General features: G+C 39.6%; 1 protein-coding gene across 2 annotated transcripts; it reads left to right on the top strand.

Annotated features, from left to right (window-relative positions):
• Positions 1-1,404: 1,404 nt before the first annotated feature.
• appl2 (adaptor protein, phosphotyrosine interaction, PH domain and leucine zipper containing 2) lies at positions 1,405-16,173 on the top strand. 2 transcript variants are annotated; one of them, XM_034535377.1, is made up of 21 exons: positions 1,405-1,531; positions 3,273-3,371; positions 4,195-4,254; positions 5,084-5,155; positions 5,929-6,016; positions 7,335-7,376; positions 7,464-7,522; positions 8,073-8,219; positions 8,691-8,773; positions 9,011-9,163; positions 10,563-10,751; positions 10,866-10,908; positions 11,153-11,209; positions 12,322-12,416; positions 13,312-13,467; positions 13,631-13,683; positions 13,945-14,119; positions 14,661-14,697; positions 14,812-14,967; positions 15,342-15,389; positions 16,036-16,173. In XM_034535377.1, exons 1-21 carry the CDS (start codon positions 1,475-1,477, stop codon positions 16,162-16,164), a joined length of 1,998 nt encoding a protein of 665 aa, XP_034391268.1. In that variant the 5' UTR covers positions 1,405-1,474; the 3' UTR covers positions 16,165-16,173. The 2 variants fall into 2 exon arrangements, with proteins under 2 accessions (XP_034391268.1, XP_034391269.1); XM_034535378.1 differs by lacking the exon at positions 5,084-5,155 and having other exon boundaries at positions 1,408-1,531.
• The last annotated feature ends 1,753 nt before the right edge of the window (positions 16,174-17,926 follow it).

The following is a 17,926-nucleotide window of genomic DNA, read 5'->3' as shown; positions in this document are numbered from 1 at the left end:
ATTTATTAAACTGCGCCGGGAAAAAAAAAAAAAAGAATCAACTGTTTGTTCAGATAATCAATCATGAAAATAAAAGATTACAGCCCTAATGTTTTTGCCTAAAGGCTGCAAAATACAATATTATGATCATAATTAAATGTTAAAGTTATATTTTTTCTCTATACTATTTCATGAAGGAAAATGTGGATCAATCAAAACTTGTATTAAATGCCTCCATGGGTTCAATGCTTGAAAGACTGTATCATTATCAAATGAGGAAATGTCATTTCGGAAATATTGTAGATTTTATTTGACACATCTCACTTAATTTAACTTAATTTGAGAATCCCCAACTGATGCCACTGTATGCTTGTACTCCACATTTCAGAGGGAATAATCAGTTATATGCAACCAAGTTAGGTAATTTAATTACAAAATGAATGCAATTATTATTATTATGATCCGATGTGAGGTCCTGGGACAGGAATTCACGTATGTGTACAGATTGTAAAGACCTCTGAGGCAAATTCGTAATTTGTGATATTGGGCTATACAAAATAAACTGAATTGAATTGAGTTATCAGTTAAAGTACTGATAAAAATAAGTACTTGAATTAAATCTTGGTTTATAAAAGGGGTTTCATCCGAATATATTCATTTTGGTAAAAAGCTTACATATAATATAACATAAATGATATGTGTTGAGTCGGTCAGTGTTGAGGACTGTTATTACATTCACACAGAATGTTTAAGTTGATGATTTTAGGATTATTGCCTGATTTAAAACATTACTTAAGCAGAAGCAATCAAAAAGTAAATCACATTTATTGTGTTACATTACTTTGATGAAGTGATTAAAGTAGTTTAAATCAATTAATTAGTACAACAACTATTATTATACATAACATATTACAAAGATTTTGCCTCCAAAAAGAGTAAATTTTTTATTGCTAATATTTCTGTAAGTAACCACTGAAATAATTGTTGCTAATATTTGCTAATATGTTAGCAAAAGTATGTTAATATTTCTGTAAGTAACCACTGAAATAACTTTTTTAGTATGTTTTGACCTTGACACATAATTGTATTGTTCTGATTTGATGTTGTGCAATCAGTCAATGTTGTTTTCAAGGAACGAATATCGTTTTTTTTAATTAAACTTTGCAATTCTTCCTATGTCCACATGGGGTCACTGTTGCTACTGAAATGGTAAAAACGTGAAAACTACATCTACAATAACAGTCTACCGTCCATCGAAACTTCGAATAAAAAAAGAATAAAATGAAATATAAAACCATACAAATATCTAGTTTGGAGTTAAATTGAAGCTGTTTTTAACTAGCCACTCTGCTCTCACATGCTGTGAAATGAGATCAGACTGGGCCCGCCTCCAACTACCACGTGTTCCTCTCACCCCGCGCACAGGCCTCTGGGAAACCGAGTCCACGCTCCAAACAATTCAAGCTCCCATTCCTTCTCTTCCACCGCTAACAAGATGCCGGCCGTACATCACAAACTGCTCCTGGAGGAAGCTTTGCAGGACAGTCCTCAGGTAGGACCTGCGTGGTTGTTTTTATCACGTTAGAAGACGTAACTGTCACACAATGAGACGTTACGAGCACGGAAGTTAGCGCACGAGCCCCAAACAACATCTTGTTCCCGTTGAAGGCTGCGTCCACTGCTCGGTGACAGCCCACCCTTTGACACATTGTTTTAAGGGGCTGTAATACCGCACCAGGGATGCGCCTACTTACAGTGTCGTTTATTCTGCTAATCACCATTATTGGGCGTTCGTGTGTATTTCTCGTGTTTCGTTTACAACGCTAGCGTCACGGGGCTACTGCTGGTGCACATTTAGACTCGCATCATCGTGGAAGCTGGCGCGACCGCAGCACAACCAGAATCGATATCCTGCAATGTTTTATATTTTTCCAATGTCGTAATGAAGTTGGGGGGCTGGACCCCTGTCCTGGAGCTGAACTGGGCCCCGAGTCGCAGAATGTGGGCGGGGTTTCCATTATCGGACGCCACTAGAATTAGTCAATATAGCTTGCAACAGTGGTAAGCTGACAGTAGTGAGTACCATATGGCGTGTGTTGCTTATCGGGGGTGCAGTTAAGTTATGGAAGTTGCTCATAGAGCACGAGGCCTCGTGCCTGCTGTATCACTGAGGATGACGGGAAATGCAGGACAGTGTTTGTTATTATGCTCATCTAATGTAGGCTACATTTAGATGTAACCCTTATCTTCTGCTTTTAGTTGCGTCACTCTTTTCCCAGACAGGCCTGCCTCTTTGATAGTTCTGCTTAAGTGCAACCCCATGCTTGAGGGTTATTTCTGTCTTCTTTTATTTTTTTTAAACAAAATGCTGTTTCTCCTAACATGAAATGGGGGCTTGGATCAAACGTAAACACAGCCAAGGTGGGCAGATGATTTTGGTGTGATATGGCTCTCAAAGTCAATTTGAGTGGACTGTAAACGCACTCTGTCTGATGGGCGTGTTCCCCTCTGGTATATCTGCCCAGCCTTGCTGCACCTGTTTATGGAAAAGTAACTACACCGACAGGATTTCTTTCAGTTTGCATAACCAGCCTGCAGTAAAATCATAGTCGAGTGTTGAAGTGCCCAAACTGCACTTCAACACTCGTGGGCTTGTGGCATTGTTCCATTTCTTTTATGGATTACAGGTTCCCATCAAATTGTGTTTTTTTAACTTTGATACTGTATACGTTTGGTGTTCTTCACACTGTTGTCCATATAGCAAGCAAAATAGCAACATGTGGCACGATTACAGTATGCCAGGCTCCCTCTGAATTTCCCTGAAGTATTAAGCACAAACATTGGATGTGATTTGTAAAAAAACACAATCTTACTTGCATAATGAGCTGTTGCCCCAATACTAATACACACCTCCAGTAGGACTTACAGTTAGAAATGCAACTTAGTTATTAAATAATAATAATGCATTTTATTTATAAAGCACTTTTCATTCAAAAAGAATCTCAGAGTGCTACAGAATTTTTAAATATTTAGCTGATTATGTTCCTGATTATTCAGTTAATGGATTAATAGTTTGTTTGTTTTTCATAAAATGTCTGAATGTTGTGAAAAATACAGCTTGTAGATTTTGTTACTCAGACTGCTGAAGCCTCATATAAGCATCGCATACACTTTACAATGTATTATGAGACCCATTGATTCTGTCTGCAGCTACTTATCCTTTATAAATTAATTCATCTGTTCTCCCTGGTGTCATGTTCATCAAAAGAGAGTGTGGATGTTCTCTTCCACAGACTCGCTCCCTGCTCAGCGTGTTTGAGGAAGATTCTGGGACGCTGACGGACTACACCAACCAGCTGCTGCAATCGATGCAGCGTGTGTTTGGAGCCCAGGTACGAAACGAAACACAAACGGATACACATGTACGCATACTCTGTTCCCTTTGATGTGCGTGGCTCTGTTGAGCATTGATGACCTTTTTGGGCAGACGTGTGTGTGTGTGTGTGTGTGTTTGTGTGTAAGTAAACCGCAACACGACTGGTTGGCGGAGGCATACAGCTGCTGGCCAGCAATTCTAGTTTTACATCCGAACAAGAGTCATAACTTTATCTGCCTGGTTGAAGATGATTCGGGGGTTAAACATCTGCATTATTGAACGACATAAGAGGATGGAAGTGGTTTGCACTTAAGAGGAGATGGTCCTTTTGAATAAACAAATGCCAAACTAGGATATTGTATTATTATTTTTTTAACCTCACAAATGCAAACTGAAGAATTAATTATGCACCAACGGTTATTGAAGAAAGAGCAGAGAACCTTCAGTTTTGCAACTGAATTAAACTTACTGTTTCGGTAAGTGGTGTGAAACTCTTCTTGTGCTGTCAGGGTGCAGATAGTTTTGAATTAGCTGTTCTTGGTTCTCTGGACCAGGATGATGCCAAATTGAGCAACATTTTGCAACAACCTGTGCAATATGACTTCAGACCTTTTCTGAACAATTGATAGTTCACCGGTGGAGTTGGCATTAATATGACGCATCACTTTGTGCTTTTCAAATGAATTTCCTTTGAACCTTGATTCACCTGTTTATTTATTTTCCTTGTATGCCTTCCAGGGCTGAAGAGACAGAAAGGGAGAATTGTAGAAGCTACAGACAAATCCTGAGTAATCCTTTCTGTTCACTTTGCTTTTTGCCTTTTTATCTTCCCCCTACAGAGTGAGATGGGATTGGCCACGGAGCAGCTCTCACAGCAACTTCTGGATTATGAGAAGAAAGTAAGTGCGGGTGCCATGGTTTTGGGACACGTTCCTGCCACTTTTCTCGTGTCAGCTTGATTTTCCTACTGCAGTCTCTGGATGGCCAGCCAATGTCCCCCACATAAAAGAAGAGCGTAGTCGACAACAATAGTTGATTTGCTTGTCAGTCGCCTTCAATTATCACCAGTTTCTCAAAGCAAAGATCTGGGAAGTGTTTTTAGTTTTGTCATACTCCTAGCTGGTGCGGTTGAATTATTCAAGTAACTCTGATAATGGGCCACGACAGTTATATGAATGATTGCATTAAAAAAGAAAAAACTAAAAGAGATACATTGTTTTATTATTTTAATTTCTTTCCATGCTATGTGTGAGTTGGCATGCATCTGCTAGGCCTCGTAAATGTGCATGTGTGTCTTAATGAAATCTCTGTGCGGGAAATAACTTTCAAGTAGAAGTGTCTCTGTTGGCAATCTATTGTGGGGTTTTATTGTATACAGCCAACGAGAGCTATAAAGTAGAATAGTTGCTGAAGTCAACAGAACTGGTCTATTAAATCATGCAACAACAAAAAGATATGTTCATCAGTTGGCAGAGTGGATGTTGGGCGGGTAAAAAAATGCAGTGACCATCAATGGATGCACTTTTTAGCTCTTTTAAACAAGACTTAAAAGTCAGCATCTTAGCATGGGGTTTATTAGCATCGTTGGCCTCTTTCCACGAGCTGACTTATCAGGCTATTTGTTTTCTTTACTTTTTGGCACCTAGTAAAGACTAGACGGGTCTATGCAACAATAACCAGTTCCATCAGGGTTTAAACTGGTTCCCACTCCCTCCTTCTTCCGTCTAGAATTTTGCCCTTGGAAAAGGTGATGAAGAAGTAATCGTCACGCTGCAGAACTTTGCCAAAACTGTAGGGGAGGTGAGTTGCAGTTTTGTGTGTGTGTGTGTGTGTGTGTGTGCGCGCGTACGTACACTCGCAGCAGAAGAGGGGGATGATGAACTACTCTGGGTGGATGGATGGATGAAGGAGGGGTGTGTAGGCTCAGGTGTACAGACAAAACAGATGGGCCTCTCATCTCTTCAGACATGGGGGGTCCACAAGCCTGCCTAGTCAGCACTCGACAGCATTTAGGACACATCAATCCACACACACACGCACACACACACACACACACACATATGCTCAGAGGACACAGGGTGAATGTTGGCTTGACCTTTACCTCATGATTTACAGCAGATAACTCATTTCACAATGAGAATGATGCTTAATGCTGCACCTAATCATGTGAACCTTAGCACTTGCTCAATGGTTCAGATAAACCTGGATGTCACCTTGTTAGATTCTGGAGTTTTAGCTTTGTTGATAAGCATGAAGAATTCAAGCAGAGTTATATACATTCCAGTTCCCAATATCAAAGTGAACAAAAGGTTTTTCTTATTCTCTTCAAAATATGTACTGTTTCACAATTTGGGCTTTTTATGATGTTGCAGAGGCATTGTCTGCAGTTATGCACCAATTTCTCTCAAAATGTGACTTTCCAGCTTGCTGCAGGAACAATAACTGGCAGAACATGCCACTGTAATTATTAAAATAAATTGAAATCCCTCAAGATGTTTGGCAAAGGCACATCTTTTGTTTATTTCCTTGTGCAGTGCTTGACATTTTTGTATAATCTTTTTTTTGCCATCCAGCTGAACTCGCTCCACTCTGAGCTAGCCAACCAGATGGCTGACGGCATGGTTTTCCCTTTGATCCAGTTCAGAGAGAAAGACCTTACAGGTAGGGACACACACACACACACACACACACACACACACCCACACCCACACACACACAACTTATCGTAAAACAATTTTTTTCCAAGTATGTTAGGAGTATTGTATGCCTTTTTTGACCAAGTGACCAATAATGATGAAAGAGGGGATCACACAAACCGGGGACGTTGTGTTTTGTGATCAGTGCCCAATTGATCTAAATCCATGTCAGCGCATTAATCCTAGGCCACCAATTATAACACATTATACTATCGTGAGATTATTACAGATACAGATTTTAACGTGTTAACAGTTAGATGCAACAAGCAATGACCTACCTTCTGGTAAAAGACAATTTAGGTGCGGTTTTAGTGGTGCTGAGTAAGATAACATCAGACATACAGAGAGTCGGGATCTCTCAGTTTTCCCATTCTTCCTTCTGATGGTGTGCAACAAGCATTTTGTCTGTTTTAGGCTAACTACATTTCAGTTAAGCGAAAGCATTTTGACAGTAAATCATGCGTCAAGTGTAATTTTAGTTATCAGCTGCAACTTTGTTAAACAAATGTTGCAAAAATAATTATTTGGCATCCTGAACAAGTGCCCCAAGTGTGGGAAACGACTATACGCATTGCCCACAGCTGTTGTCGCAGCAATTCGATTGGCTATTTGTCAGGTACTGTTTGTCGTTATTTGCTCGTGGTTCGCAGAAGTCAGTATTTCTTTTGAAGAATGAACAATGTGGATTTTTGCCGACAGCAGACATTTTGAAAGCCCGCCTTTTTATAAATAAAAAAAATTAAATTAAAAAAAAAAAGTGAGGGTGAAACACACATGTTGTTATAAACCAATCCGCTGGTAATAATAATAATAATACGATTTAACAAATTGTTCGGCACATAAATAAATGTCAAACTGTGCTAGCTTGTCAGAGGGGAGTGTGTGTGTTATTCTGAGGGGATGGTGCATGGGCTGTCAGGATGTCAAGCATTTTACTCAGAGGATTACCAAACATGAAAGCAGCAGGACAATGCCCCAAATTAACAGCGCATACAAAACTGCAAATTAAACGGTGTGACAACAAGTTGAGGAGAGCCCAGTCGGATTATCACCCCCATTAAACTGTGTGAGAAATATGAAACGGTGCACAATGTCAAATTGGAAAATAATTTTTCCCCCACTTAAAATCGGCACTAAATAATAGTGTTCACTATATTGACGCAAATAGTTTTTCAAAAACAAAGCTACGTGTGACATTTATCCACAATTCCAAAATGTAAAGGATTCAGTTTAAGTTTATTTGAGATATTCTAACAAAACGTCATATACGTTGAATGTTTCAGAGATAAGCACACTGAAGGAAATATTCGGCATCGCCACTGATGGTAAGTAGAAATCCTCACCAATTTTTAGAAAAACATTATTTTGCAGTTCCCGTCTGATCCTCGTGTTCTTGCTCGACTGTCCTGCAGAGCACGAGGCAGCGATGGTCAAATACAGCCGATTGCCCAAGAAGAAGGAGAATGAGAAGGTAGAGTGAGCGCGAGCAACTTTCACTGCTTTCCTGAATTCAACCCAAAATGCTGTAAAAAGACGAAGTAATGCATTGGAATTGTGTAATTAGCATTATAAATACAAATACATGGCATTAACTACCAGGCCCCATAGTTTTATTAACACCATGCCCTATAATGGCTGCAAAGCAAAGATTCCTTTGTTGTGTGTGTGTGTGTGTGTGTGTGTGTGTGTGTGTGTGTGTGTGTGTGTGTGTGTGTGTGTGTGTGTGTGTGTGTGTGTGTGTGTGTGTGTGTGTGTGTGTGTGTGTGTGTGTGTGTGTGTGTGTGTGTGTGTGTGTGTGTGTGTGTGTGTGTGTGTGTGTGTGTGTGTGTGTGTGTGTGTGTGTGTGTGTGTGTGTGTGTGTGTGTGTGTGTGTGTGTGTGTGTGTAGGACAGTTATTTGCATAAGTGTGTGCAGAGCTTGATAGTGACTTCATGCTGGATGTGTTTATATATACTGTATTTATGTGTGTGTGTGTGTATATACTGTATAGTTGCATGATTAACCCTCTCCCGTCTGGACAGCTGAAGTCAGACTTGGTGAAGGAGGTGGCGTACACTCGGAGGAAGCAGCACCAAGGCTCTCTGCAGTATTACTGTGCCCTCAACGCCCTGCAGTATCGCAAGAGAGTCGCTATGCTCGAACCCATGCTTGGCTACACAAAGGCACAGGTACTGAGCAGCTGTTGACCTACAAAGTAGGTCAGACCACATTATCATATCAGTATTCAAAAATGAGAAGCGGTTTCCTCATTGGAAATGAATTAGTTTACAAATGGCAGTTGTTTGGGTGCAAAATGTCCATTTATCACTAACTACTGAGGAAAAAAAAACATGTTATCCTCGTAGAAAATTAATCTGCAACTATGTTCAAGTGAAAATGCCAAACACTCTGTTATCAGCTTCTCAAATGTGAGAATTTGATGCTCAATATCTTTGTGTATATCTTAATTTGTATTTAACTATTGTCTTTAATTTTACAGACGATTAGTCAAGAAAATAAACGGCACATTGATCAATCATGAAAATAATCATTAGTTGCAGGTGTACATGAGTTTAAGTGATTATCTGTTTCTAGAAATGTTAAAAGTATAACTGTAAAAATGAACAAAATACAAGCTGAATTTCCTTTTTAATTTTTAGATCAGCTTCTTCAAGAAAGGCATTGAGTTGGTGTCAAAGAAGATGGACAACTTTCTTTCCTCTGTGTCCAACATGACTCAAAAGTAAAGACCGCCTCATTACCATTCGTTTTCATGTGTGCAGCCAATATGATGAACCATAGCTTTGGTATTAACAATATAAAATATCGTAGTTTGCTTTGTATGTTATCATTTTTTTTAGCATATTTTTGGTCAGCCTTTTCAGGGAATGCAACTTGGATTTTGCATCCATATCATATCTTAATGCAATAAAAAGGTTTTAATGAATTTGTCTGCGTTTAAACTTTTTTTCCTGTCTAGTATCCAGGCCCAGCTGGACGTAGAAGCAGAGGCCATGCGTGGGTCCCAGAGGGAGTTTCTGTCTGTGGAGGACACGGTCTACATGCCAGATAAGGACACTGAGCCTGTCAATCGCACACTCATCCAGAAGGCTGGCTACCTCAACATTAGGAAGTAAGATTAATTGCACTCATTAAGACCCTATCGTAAATCGAAGGATGCTTCTTGTCCACGTAGCTTTTTTTTTTGCTAGTCTATATGTTAAGGGTTGTCTTTCGGGGAGAAGGTGCTTTTGACTCTGTCCCCATTTTACACATATGAATAAGTAATTAAGGCTGTCAATAACTCTCAATGACCAAACACAACAGAGAAAAGATTTGTGCTTCTCTTGCAAATGTTGCTCAAAATACGCATGAACACAGAAAACAATCAGTCTGACGCGGCAGACAAGGTGGGTCAGCTAACATGTTGACAGTGTGCACCGTCAGCTTGTAGCAGAGTAGATGTATGAGAAGGGAAACTTCCTTAATGGCTTCCGGTGTAGAACTGCAGCGTAGCCCGCAATGTGATTCAGTAAAATGTCAGAGCTGTCAAACTCTGTCTCTTACTCATATAAATCCAAAGTCTCTGACAAATGACTGTGAAACCAGAGAAAAGGTTTCCACAAAGTGACATTCTGTTTAATGACACACACCGCCAGCAGCCTTAAACGCTTGTCAGATGGTGGGTCCAGAGTACATTTGCCATTTCGACTGCTTTCTTAATATTAAGTGTCTCAGTCACCCATGGCAGCATGAGACATTCATTTTGATATTAATCAGAGGAAATTCATCTCATATTTTTCCAACTGAATGTACGAGCGGAAAAGGCTTTCTAGCGAACAAATTCAATGAGTCATACCTGTGTTGCTTTGTTTTGAAAGGGATTGGATTAAAGTTCAATTATATTATCTAGCTGTTTTTCAGCGTATTAACTTGTGCTCGCGAACTTCTGGAAAGTAAAGGAGCGCTCAGCCAGCATCCATGTAAAGGCCCGCTGGAGACGATATGCTAGACTTAGTCTACAGAGCACTAAAGCACAGAGCATTGGTCACTTTTAAAAGTTTGATGAAAAGATTTATAGCTGTCTCCCAAACCTTTTCTATTTATTTATCAACTACAATAGTACACTCTATCTATGCCTTTTTGTCATTGTGCTTTATCTGCAGACTAAGCGGCCATAGGCGGCCTTTTTTTAAAAATATTTAATGCATTGACATGTCTGATTAGACAGATTACGTCATTTCTTTTAAATTCTTAGGCAACATGTGCTACAAAAGCCAATGTGTGTTTGTGATCGCACATCCCTAATATCCTCACAGAACGTGCATAGGGAGAAGGACATAAAAGAGACTTCTTGCATATCTTCATTTTGAACTTCGATGTGAGAAAGGAATCTCCATCACATCCAGCCTAAAATCCTTCACATTCTTACACTACACGTAGCCCTCTTCACCAATTTAAACTTTCCATTATGCCATCATTATTATCCTGAAATATTGACCGTTTGCTCAATTGTTCTGCCCCTTCTCCAGTAAAACAGGGCTAGTGACCACAGCCTGGGACAGACTGTACTTCTTCACCCAGGGAGGGAACCTCATGTGTCAGCCGCGTGGGGCGGTGGCGGGGGGGATGGTGCTGGACCTGGACAACAGCTCTGTCATGGCCGTGGAGTGTGAAGACAGACGCTACTGTTTTCAAATAACCTCCCCCTCAGGCAAAACGTATGTACACCTTTCTACATATCCAACAGTGAGAATAAAGCGCACACACACACACAAATATGAAATATTGGATGCATTTGATTTAATTCTCTCCATTGCCATCAATGCCTCCAGGTCGATGATTCTACAAGCTGAGAGCAAAAGGGAGTATGAAGAAGTAAGTGTGAAAGAGGCTGTGTTTGATCTTCCTTATCTACATTCCAAAGGCATCTGCTGGTCCAAAGATTTCATAGAGCAATGGAGGCGCTGTCGAGACTTATTTGTGTGATTTTCATATTGGGTTTTGTTCTAGGACACATCTGACTGGCCTGTCACAGCTGGTATCGGTCAAATGATTCCAAGTGGCTCACGTCTGAGCTAGAGGAAGTCCTAATGTGGATCTCTGTTTCTTTCTTTCTCAGTGGATTTGTACTGTGAACAACATCTCCAGACAGATCTACCTGACTGACAACCCAGAGGTAACGCACACATAGTCACACACACACACACACACACACACACACTGCAAATAAAGAAAAGACCTTTAGTCTTGAGAGGTAGACTATCACCCAAGTTGTTCTAATTTGATCAGGCACTGAGACGTCTATTGTTTCACCACTTCAGATTAGATACATTTCTTTCACATGACAAAAAAACAATAATACAGAATAAAATAAAATGAAGCTAATTTAAAATAAAGTATTGTTTGAGAGGGAGTAGGCAGAAGTAAACCCTTACATAGTCATACCCCTTTCTATAACTTAAATGACTTGAATAATGAACCTATTGTTTATCACAAAAATAATCATCTTAACATAAAAAAAACATAAAACATCATTTGTTCAGGGTTTAATGAGTAACACGTAATATTGGGAACCTATTCTCAGTTAAAGAGACATAAAATGTAAAGGTGTGGTCCCAGTGCTGACACGTCTCACAGCTATTGAGCCCAGAATCTTTCATAGAGGGTTTTCTCTATGAAAATGATTATTGAAATTAGACACTTATATATTTCCCCTACATTATAATCACTTGGTAGTTTACCAAAGAGTAAGTCATTGTTAGAGATTTCAGATACTAGTCGTCGTGTGACAGGTTTATGTTGCATAACAGCAAATCATATGCTTGTCATCTCAGGATTGAGGAAATAGTTGTTTATCTGTACACACTATGGAAACTACTGTATATTTTGTGGTAACTTTTGATCGTACAAAACTCACATAAAAGTATATTAAGTATAGTGCAGCAAATAGACAATGATTTTATTTAGTTTATCTTTATTTTAGTTGTTTTGAAAGTTGGCAATTTGGAAAATGTGCCCACTTTCTCTTCTAGTGTGCAAAACTCAGTGGATTCCTACTCACTTGTAAAAAAAAAAAACTGCCATTTAAAAAGTCAAATGATAGTATGTCAGAACATAAACATTCACAGTATAGTAGTTAAGGTGTGGCTGAAATGTAGTGAAATATTAAGATTTCGTGGTGTTAAAAATATTGTATGCATATTTACTGCTCTGGTTTTATAAATGATTATCCTGCTGATACAGAGATGCAGCAATGTTTGTGTTTGTTGTTGTTGTTGTTGTTGTTAGGCTGTGGCCATCCGACTAAACCAGACCGCTATCCAGGCAGTCACCCCCATCACCAGCTTTGAGAAGAGACCAGAGGGCTCGCCCAACCCTGACAGGTCATTCATGCTGCATCCTCTTCTGAAGTTGATAATTAAATGCTTTTAGTGGCAAGTCTTATAATTTTGAAAACTGAGGACTAAGCTGCAACGTCATTTTTGATTTGTATGTTGCAAGCGTTTAGCATCGTTTTGGGCTCTTAGTAGTTATAGTTTTTCTTTGTCTGTGCTACACCGTAAACATGACACATCTATATGTATTTGTACTTGGTGTACAAAGTTTTCCCAATTTAAACTGATAGTTGGCTTCAGGACGGAGAGAGAAATATAATTGCAATCTATGATTACTGAGGATTATAATCATTGAGCTGAAAAGACATAATGTATATTGTCCACTCAATCTAACAGTTTGCAGTAAGTGGTCAGTTGACTTTTCACTAAAAGGTTTCTTTGAACAGGGCTGGTCTAAATCTGAATGACTTGGCAGATTGAAGCGCTGTGCATGTGGCTCTAATTAGAGCAATACTCTTTACATAAAGAGTTTGGATGGTGTTTTTTTTCTTTTAATCTTTCCAAAAGCACAAGAGAAAAATGTGTATGGAATAGCCTCGTTCAAACATTGTGTTTTTCCACTTCCATGTAGATTTATGTGTGATGCACACGTTAGCATGTCCGGCTAACTAGTTTATTACCTAGCATACATGGTTAATTTAACATATATTCACTCTGAAGATTGTATTACGCAATTCCTTTCCAGGAATATAGATTTTTATCCCCCATCACTTATGTTGTAGTTGTGTTGGGAAGGAAACTCAAGAAACAATTAACTTTGATGCACATGCGAGTATGTAAGTATTGTATTCTCTTAAGAGACTTTAAACCACGTGGACCTTACCTTTTTAAGTTAAGTAATGGATTTTTTGTGGTTTACTAACATTCTGTCTCACTCCTGAAGAGCGAAGCCAGGAGGAGTACATGCTGCCAGTGGTGGTTCCCAGAAGACGGGGGCTGCTCCGGAACCAGAAGACCTGATAGCCCCTGGGACCCCCATTCAGTTTGACATCATGCTGCCGGCCTCTGAGTTTCAGGACCAGAACAGGGCCGGGGGGAGGTGAGGGGATAACTGTGAGAGAGACAGGAATGACTAGTGCTTTCCTGAAAGTTGGCCTCATATTGGTTATTTTAATATTTCCAGGAAGCCGAATGCTTCTTAATGGCACAATGCAGCAGTTTAATTGTTTTTTTTGATGCCGCGTGTTTTCCCTTCCTGGCAGACGCACAAATCCGTTTGGAGAAACGGACGATGACTGTTCAACAGAAAGTGACGGTAACCATTTTCCTCCATCCCTCTAAATGCAACCCGAAGGTTCTCTCTCTCTCTCTCTCTCTCTCTCTCTCTCTCTCTGTCTCTCTCTCTGTCTCTCTCTCTGTCTCTGTCTCTCTGTGTGTGAATCACTGTTTGAGCTCTGGTTCAACTTCACTTGTTTGTGTACCAGGCGTTTACTCTCCTACCTGAGTGCTGTTGACTTAAGTGTTCATGCCGCTGACATATCCGTGTTTGTGCGTGGGCGATGTTTGTTTCCCGCAGACTCCCTCCTGCAGCAAGTATTTGCCGTGCGCTTCCAAGGCTCAATGGCGGTGCGTTGCGGCAACAATCAGGAGGTGATCTACGAGGCCATGAGGCAGGTGCTGGCTGCCCGAGCCATCCACAACATCTTCAGGACCACCGAGTCCCACCTCATGGTCACCAGCAGTAGCCTCAGGTAGAATTGATCACATATTTATGAAGGGTTGCATGAATACCATGGACAAAGACAGCTGATCGTGGACCTCAGCATATAGAAATATGAAATTGACCAGCAATATTGAAATGGCCAAACTTAGTTTCCTCACGAGATTACTGGTGTTTGGTGAATGTCAGTAAATGAACAACTTGTTATGGGATTATTGTACTTTTGATAGTAATCGACCCAAAAGTATAGAGACAAAATACTATGGTATATTCATAGTGCAGTTTGTGTTTTCTCTGCAATCTTTTGGTCCTCGTACTCTGTGGAGAAAACATTATACTGTAATGGTTTCATAATGAAGTGTTTGTCTGGATAAAATCAAACAAACACCACTTGTGTTATTGATCATAAACATGTGATGTTGACTTGTTGCATAATAACCCACGATTTGAAGTTTCACTTTTCCTAAGCATTGTTCAAGCGGCAGTCGGAGACAAACAATAAGCGGACAAATTCAAGGTCAAGGCTTTATGACTGGCGTGTTTCCAAAGTCTCTGTTATGTCTTCACAATAGGTTGATCGACCCTCAGACTCAAGTTACAAGAATAAGTGTGAGTATGACAAAAGAGAGGTTCAATATTCATCCTTTTCTCTTTTTCACAAAGAGGTATAGTCGTGTCTTCTGTTCTCTTTATTCTCCCACTTTCCCTTCTCCCGTTGCTCAGTTCCAGCTCGGAGAAGTGTGTCAGTTTGCGGCGCACCAAGAGAACGGGAGGCTGATGGGCTTCGTGGTGGAGGGCCGAGACTGGAGTGACGGAGATGAGGAGGGAGAGCCTTCGTTTAGCACCTTCGTGTTTGAGAGCAACACAGAGGGAGAAAAGGTTGCTACAGAAACATTCAAATAATTTCACACATGTTAACTGATGCACAAATATATCAGGACAAAATAATATGTTAAGTCATAAAATTCATGGTGTTAAAAATCGTCATGAATTATGTGACAGTATGTCATGCCATCAAAAAGTCATAATTTATTCCGTTGTAATTGATTCCCACCCTGTCTATTGGATTATGTTTGCATTAATACAGTTGTCCAAGGAGTTGTTAAAACTAAGACTGTTTAGTTATGCTATTTTAAAATGGTTGCATAGTAAATATAAGTTAAAGTATGTTGCGGTTGAAAAAAATATTACATTTAACTTCTGGATCCCTGAATTATACCTTGTATATTAACCTTTTGTCTTTTTGTCTTTAGATATGTTACACCATAAACTTGGCGAAGGACATTACAGAAGCCAAGAAGGTACTTCACCATGTAAACATAGTGATATGTAAACTGTTCTTGCATTTATATTCAAAACCCATGAATGTTTTTTGTATTAAGATGTTGATTTTTAAGGCAAAGACAGGAGGACGAAGTATAATACAATTAGAAAAAAATAGGTATTCTTACTGGGAAGGGATTGTTTCCCTTAGGAGAGAAATTAAATGTTCTGCTCAACATCGCTGCAATATTATTTCAATCAAACATTTGTCTTTGAACATAACGTGCCTATTTAAAGTAATAAGACTTACCTCAACTCTGTCTCCCTGGTAGATAACTTAAAAAAACAATTTCAAACTTTTTTTAATTAGTCTGTCTTTATGTATATTTTTCATCTTTTGTGATTCCTATTTTATAGCACATGTTTGTAATGTGCTTTATCAACAGTTTTATTAACTTATTTATATACTATTTGTTTAGTTCTACAACACTGAATCAGTTATTTTGAGTGGCTGAATAATAGAAAAGGAGAATCTTTAATTAAAGATAGTGATAAATAGGAAAACGACCACCAGAGCTGGTCAACATTGTACCTCCCATAGCTCTAATGATATAAAGGTAAGGTTGATTCACAACGAATGGAATTTATAACACAAATGTCAATAATGTATTTTTTTTTAACAAGGACCCAGAGGCCCTGGCCCAGCTGATGAAGAACATGCCTCTAACTAATGATGGCAAATTCCTGCTGCTGGAGCCAGAGACGGGCGACACGACTAACGGAGCAGAAGAAGACCTGGAGTCTGAAGCCTAGCCCCAGTTAGGACCCCAAAAAACCAACAACATCAAAGACCAGGGCCCCGGTCCACCTCTTGCCAAGGAGAGAAGGCTTTCTCTGGCTGAAGGGGACGTTATGACTGGCCAGCCATAACTCGGCTACTGTAACACCCATATTAGTGTAGTTCACTTCCACTTATCCTGTGTTACTAAATGTCCAGTTTTTAGCTAAAATTAAAACAGAAAAAAGCAGATTTAATGGGTGCTTCATTAGATCTGCTTTTCTGTGGTCCCGACTGTTGCATGGGTCTTTGGATTTGGAGTTGTTTGTAGCCAACTGTGGGTGCTACTAAAAGGAACACTATATATATTTATATTGGTACTGATTGGGATACATTGTCTTCTAATATCCCCGGCCGTCTAACAGAAGTTGGTGAATCCTTTGCTTAATTTTTGGGTTTACATAGTTTGGAGAGTTTATTCTTTTACTTTGTTTTACACGTTAACTTCTACGTAAGGCTCTTATGCAACTACTTTGTGGTTTATTTCTTTGTTTGTGTACAAAAAAAAGGTTATTGCAACTCCAAGTTTAATAAGAGGGCAGTAATTGAGACATTTTAAAGGATGTTAGACCACCAACACAATGAAGGACTCTAAAGGGGTTAATGTCGTGTTGCTTATTATTGTGACTCTTTGAGCATGTGTGGACGCCATCAGCATTAGACTAAAACGTCTTGGTTTATTCTCTCTTCCCACTATCAGGTTACACAGACGAGGCATCTTGAGTATTCCCACTAAACTTATTGATGTCATATTTCTTTGTTCGTCACCAATATCTGCGCTAAAAGTCAGAGATGATCTGTATGCGAGGTCCTCTTTGAGCAGCCCCCGTATTCTGGAACAGCTCTGTAAATATGAACTGTTCCGAGTGTCTGTATGATGTTTAATCAGAGTTGGTTACATAAAGAGTCAATATGTTATGCTAGGCTGATGCGGTGCATGATTAAATAATGGCCCTCTGTCCCTTTTGCAGAAGATTACATCTTCGAGACCGAGCGCGGACCTGTCAAAGTAAAACAACTTTTTACACATTAAAATATTACAGTATTGCATGTGGGCAGACACCAGTGGGGCATTATGTGCTCGTTGCACAGAAAACCTAAAAAGGGGAGGCGACTGATGCGCGAAATTTCTGCCTTTCCTCAGTCCAGTTTTATTCCTTTTGAGCTTTACCACAAATCTCATGGACAGTGGAGGCCCGTGCTGCACCGTGTGTGTAAATGTGACACGTTTCTGTACTGCGTTATACTGACGGGGTCAAAACCACTGACTTGACGTTGATCGTGAAAGTTGCATTGTGTTGACCTGCTTGCTTTTTTTAAATTATCTACATCGGAACTCTTGGTAGAATCAAACAAGGATGGATTTTAAATTGAGGACCGCCTGTTCAAATATTTAGTTTCAATTGATTATGTTGGATTGCTTGTGACTGCTCATGGTCATCAACGGTTGACAGTTATGAAATGCACTTATTTGCTTTCTGGTGTCAAGTTAGGAGGAAGATTGATTCCGTTCGACAGTCTTCTCGTCCAAACTCTCTACCTTGAAAGATTAAAAAGTGTATTTCCCTAAATGTCAAACCTTTGCTTTAAGCCATAACGGTTAACCCTTTTTCTTTCTTTTGCCTGGATGTAAATGCGCAGCGGCAGGTCTTCTGATGCTTTTAAAGAAAATGTTCCAATAACCTTGTACTGTCATTCCTTTTTAATGTTGGTTGAAACGCTTCAATTGCACCATTA

Source organism: Cyclopterus lumpus, chromosome 6 (assembly GCF_009769545.1).
Source record: "Cyclopterus lumpus isolate fCycLum1 chromosome 6, fCycLum1.pri, whole genome shotgun sequence".
Classification (NCBI taxonomy): Eukaryota; Metazoa; Chordata; class Actinopteri; order Perciformes; family Cyclopteridae; genus Cyclopterus; species Cyclopterus lumpus.
This window is presented reverse-complemented; position numbering and strand designations above follow the sequence as displayed.

Excerpts from the sequence above, each read along its gene's own strand:
- appl2 (XM_034535377.1), top strand. The coding sequence starts at position 1,475 with ATGCCGGCCGTACATCACAAACTGCTCCTGGAGGAAGCTTTGCAGGAC. Across the intron at positions 7,523-8,072 it reads AGAAGAAGGAGAATGAGAAG|CTGAAGTCAGACTTGGTGAA; the intron begins GTAGAGTGAGCG and ends CCGTCTGGACAG. Across the intron at positions 15,390-16,035 it reads ACATTACAGAAGCCAAGAAG|GACCCAGAGGCCCTGGCCCA; the intron begins GTACTTCACCAT and ends TTTTTTAACAAG.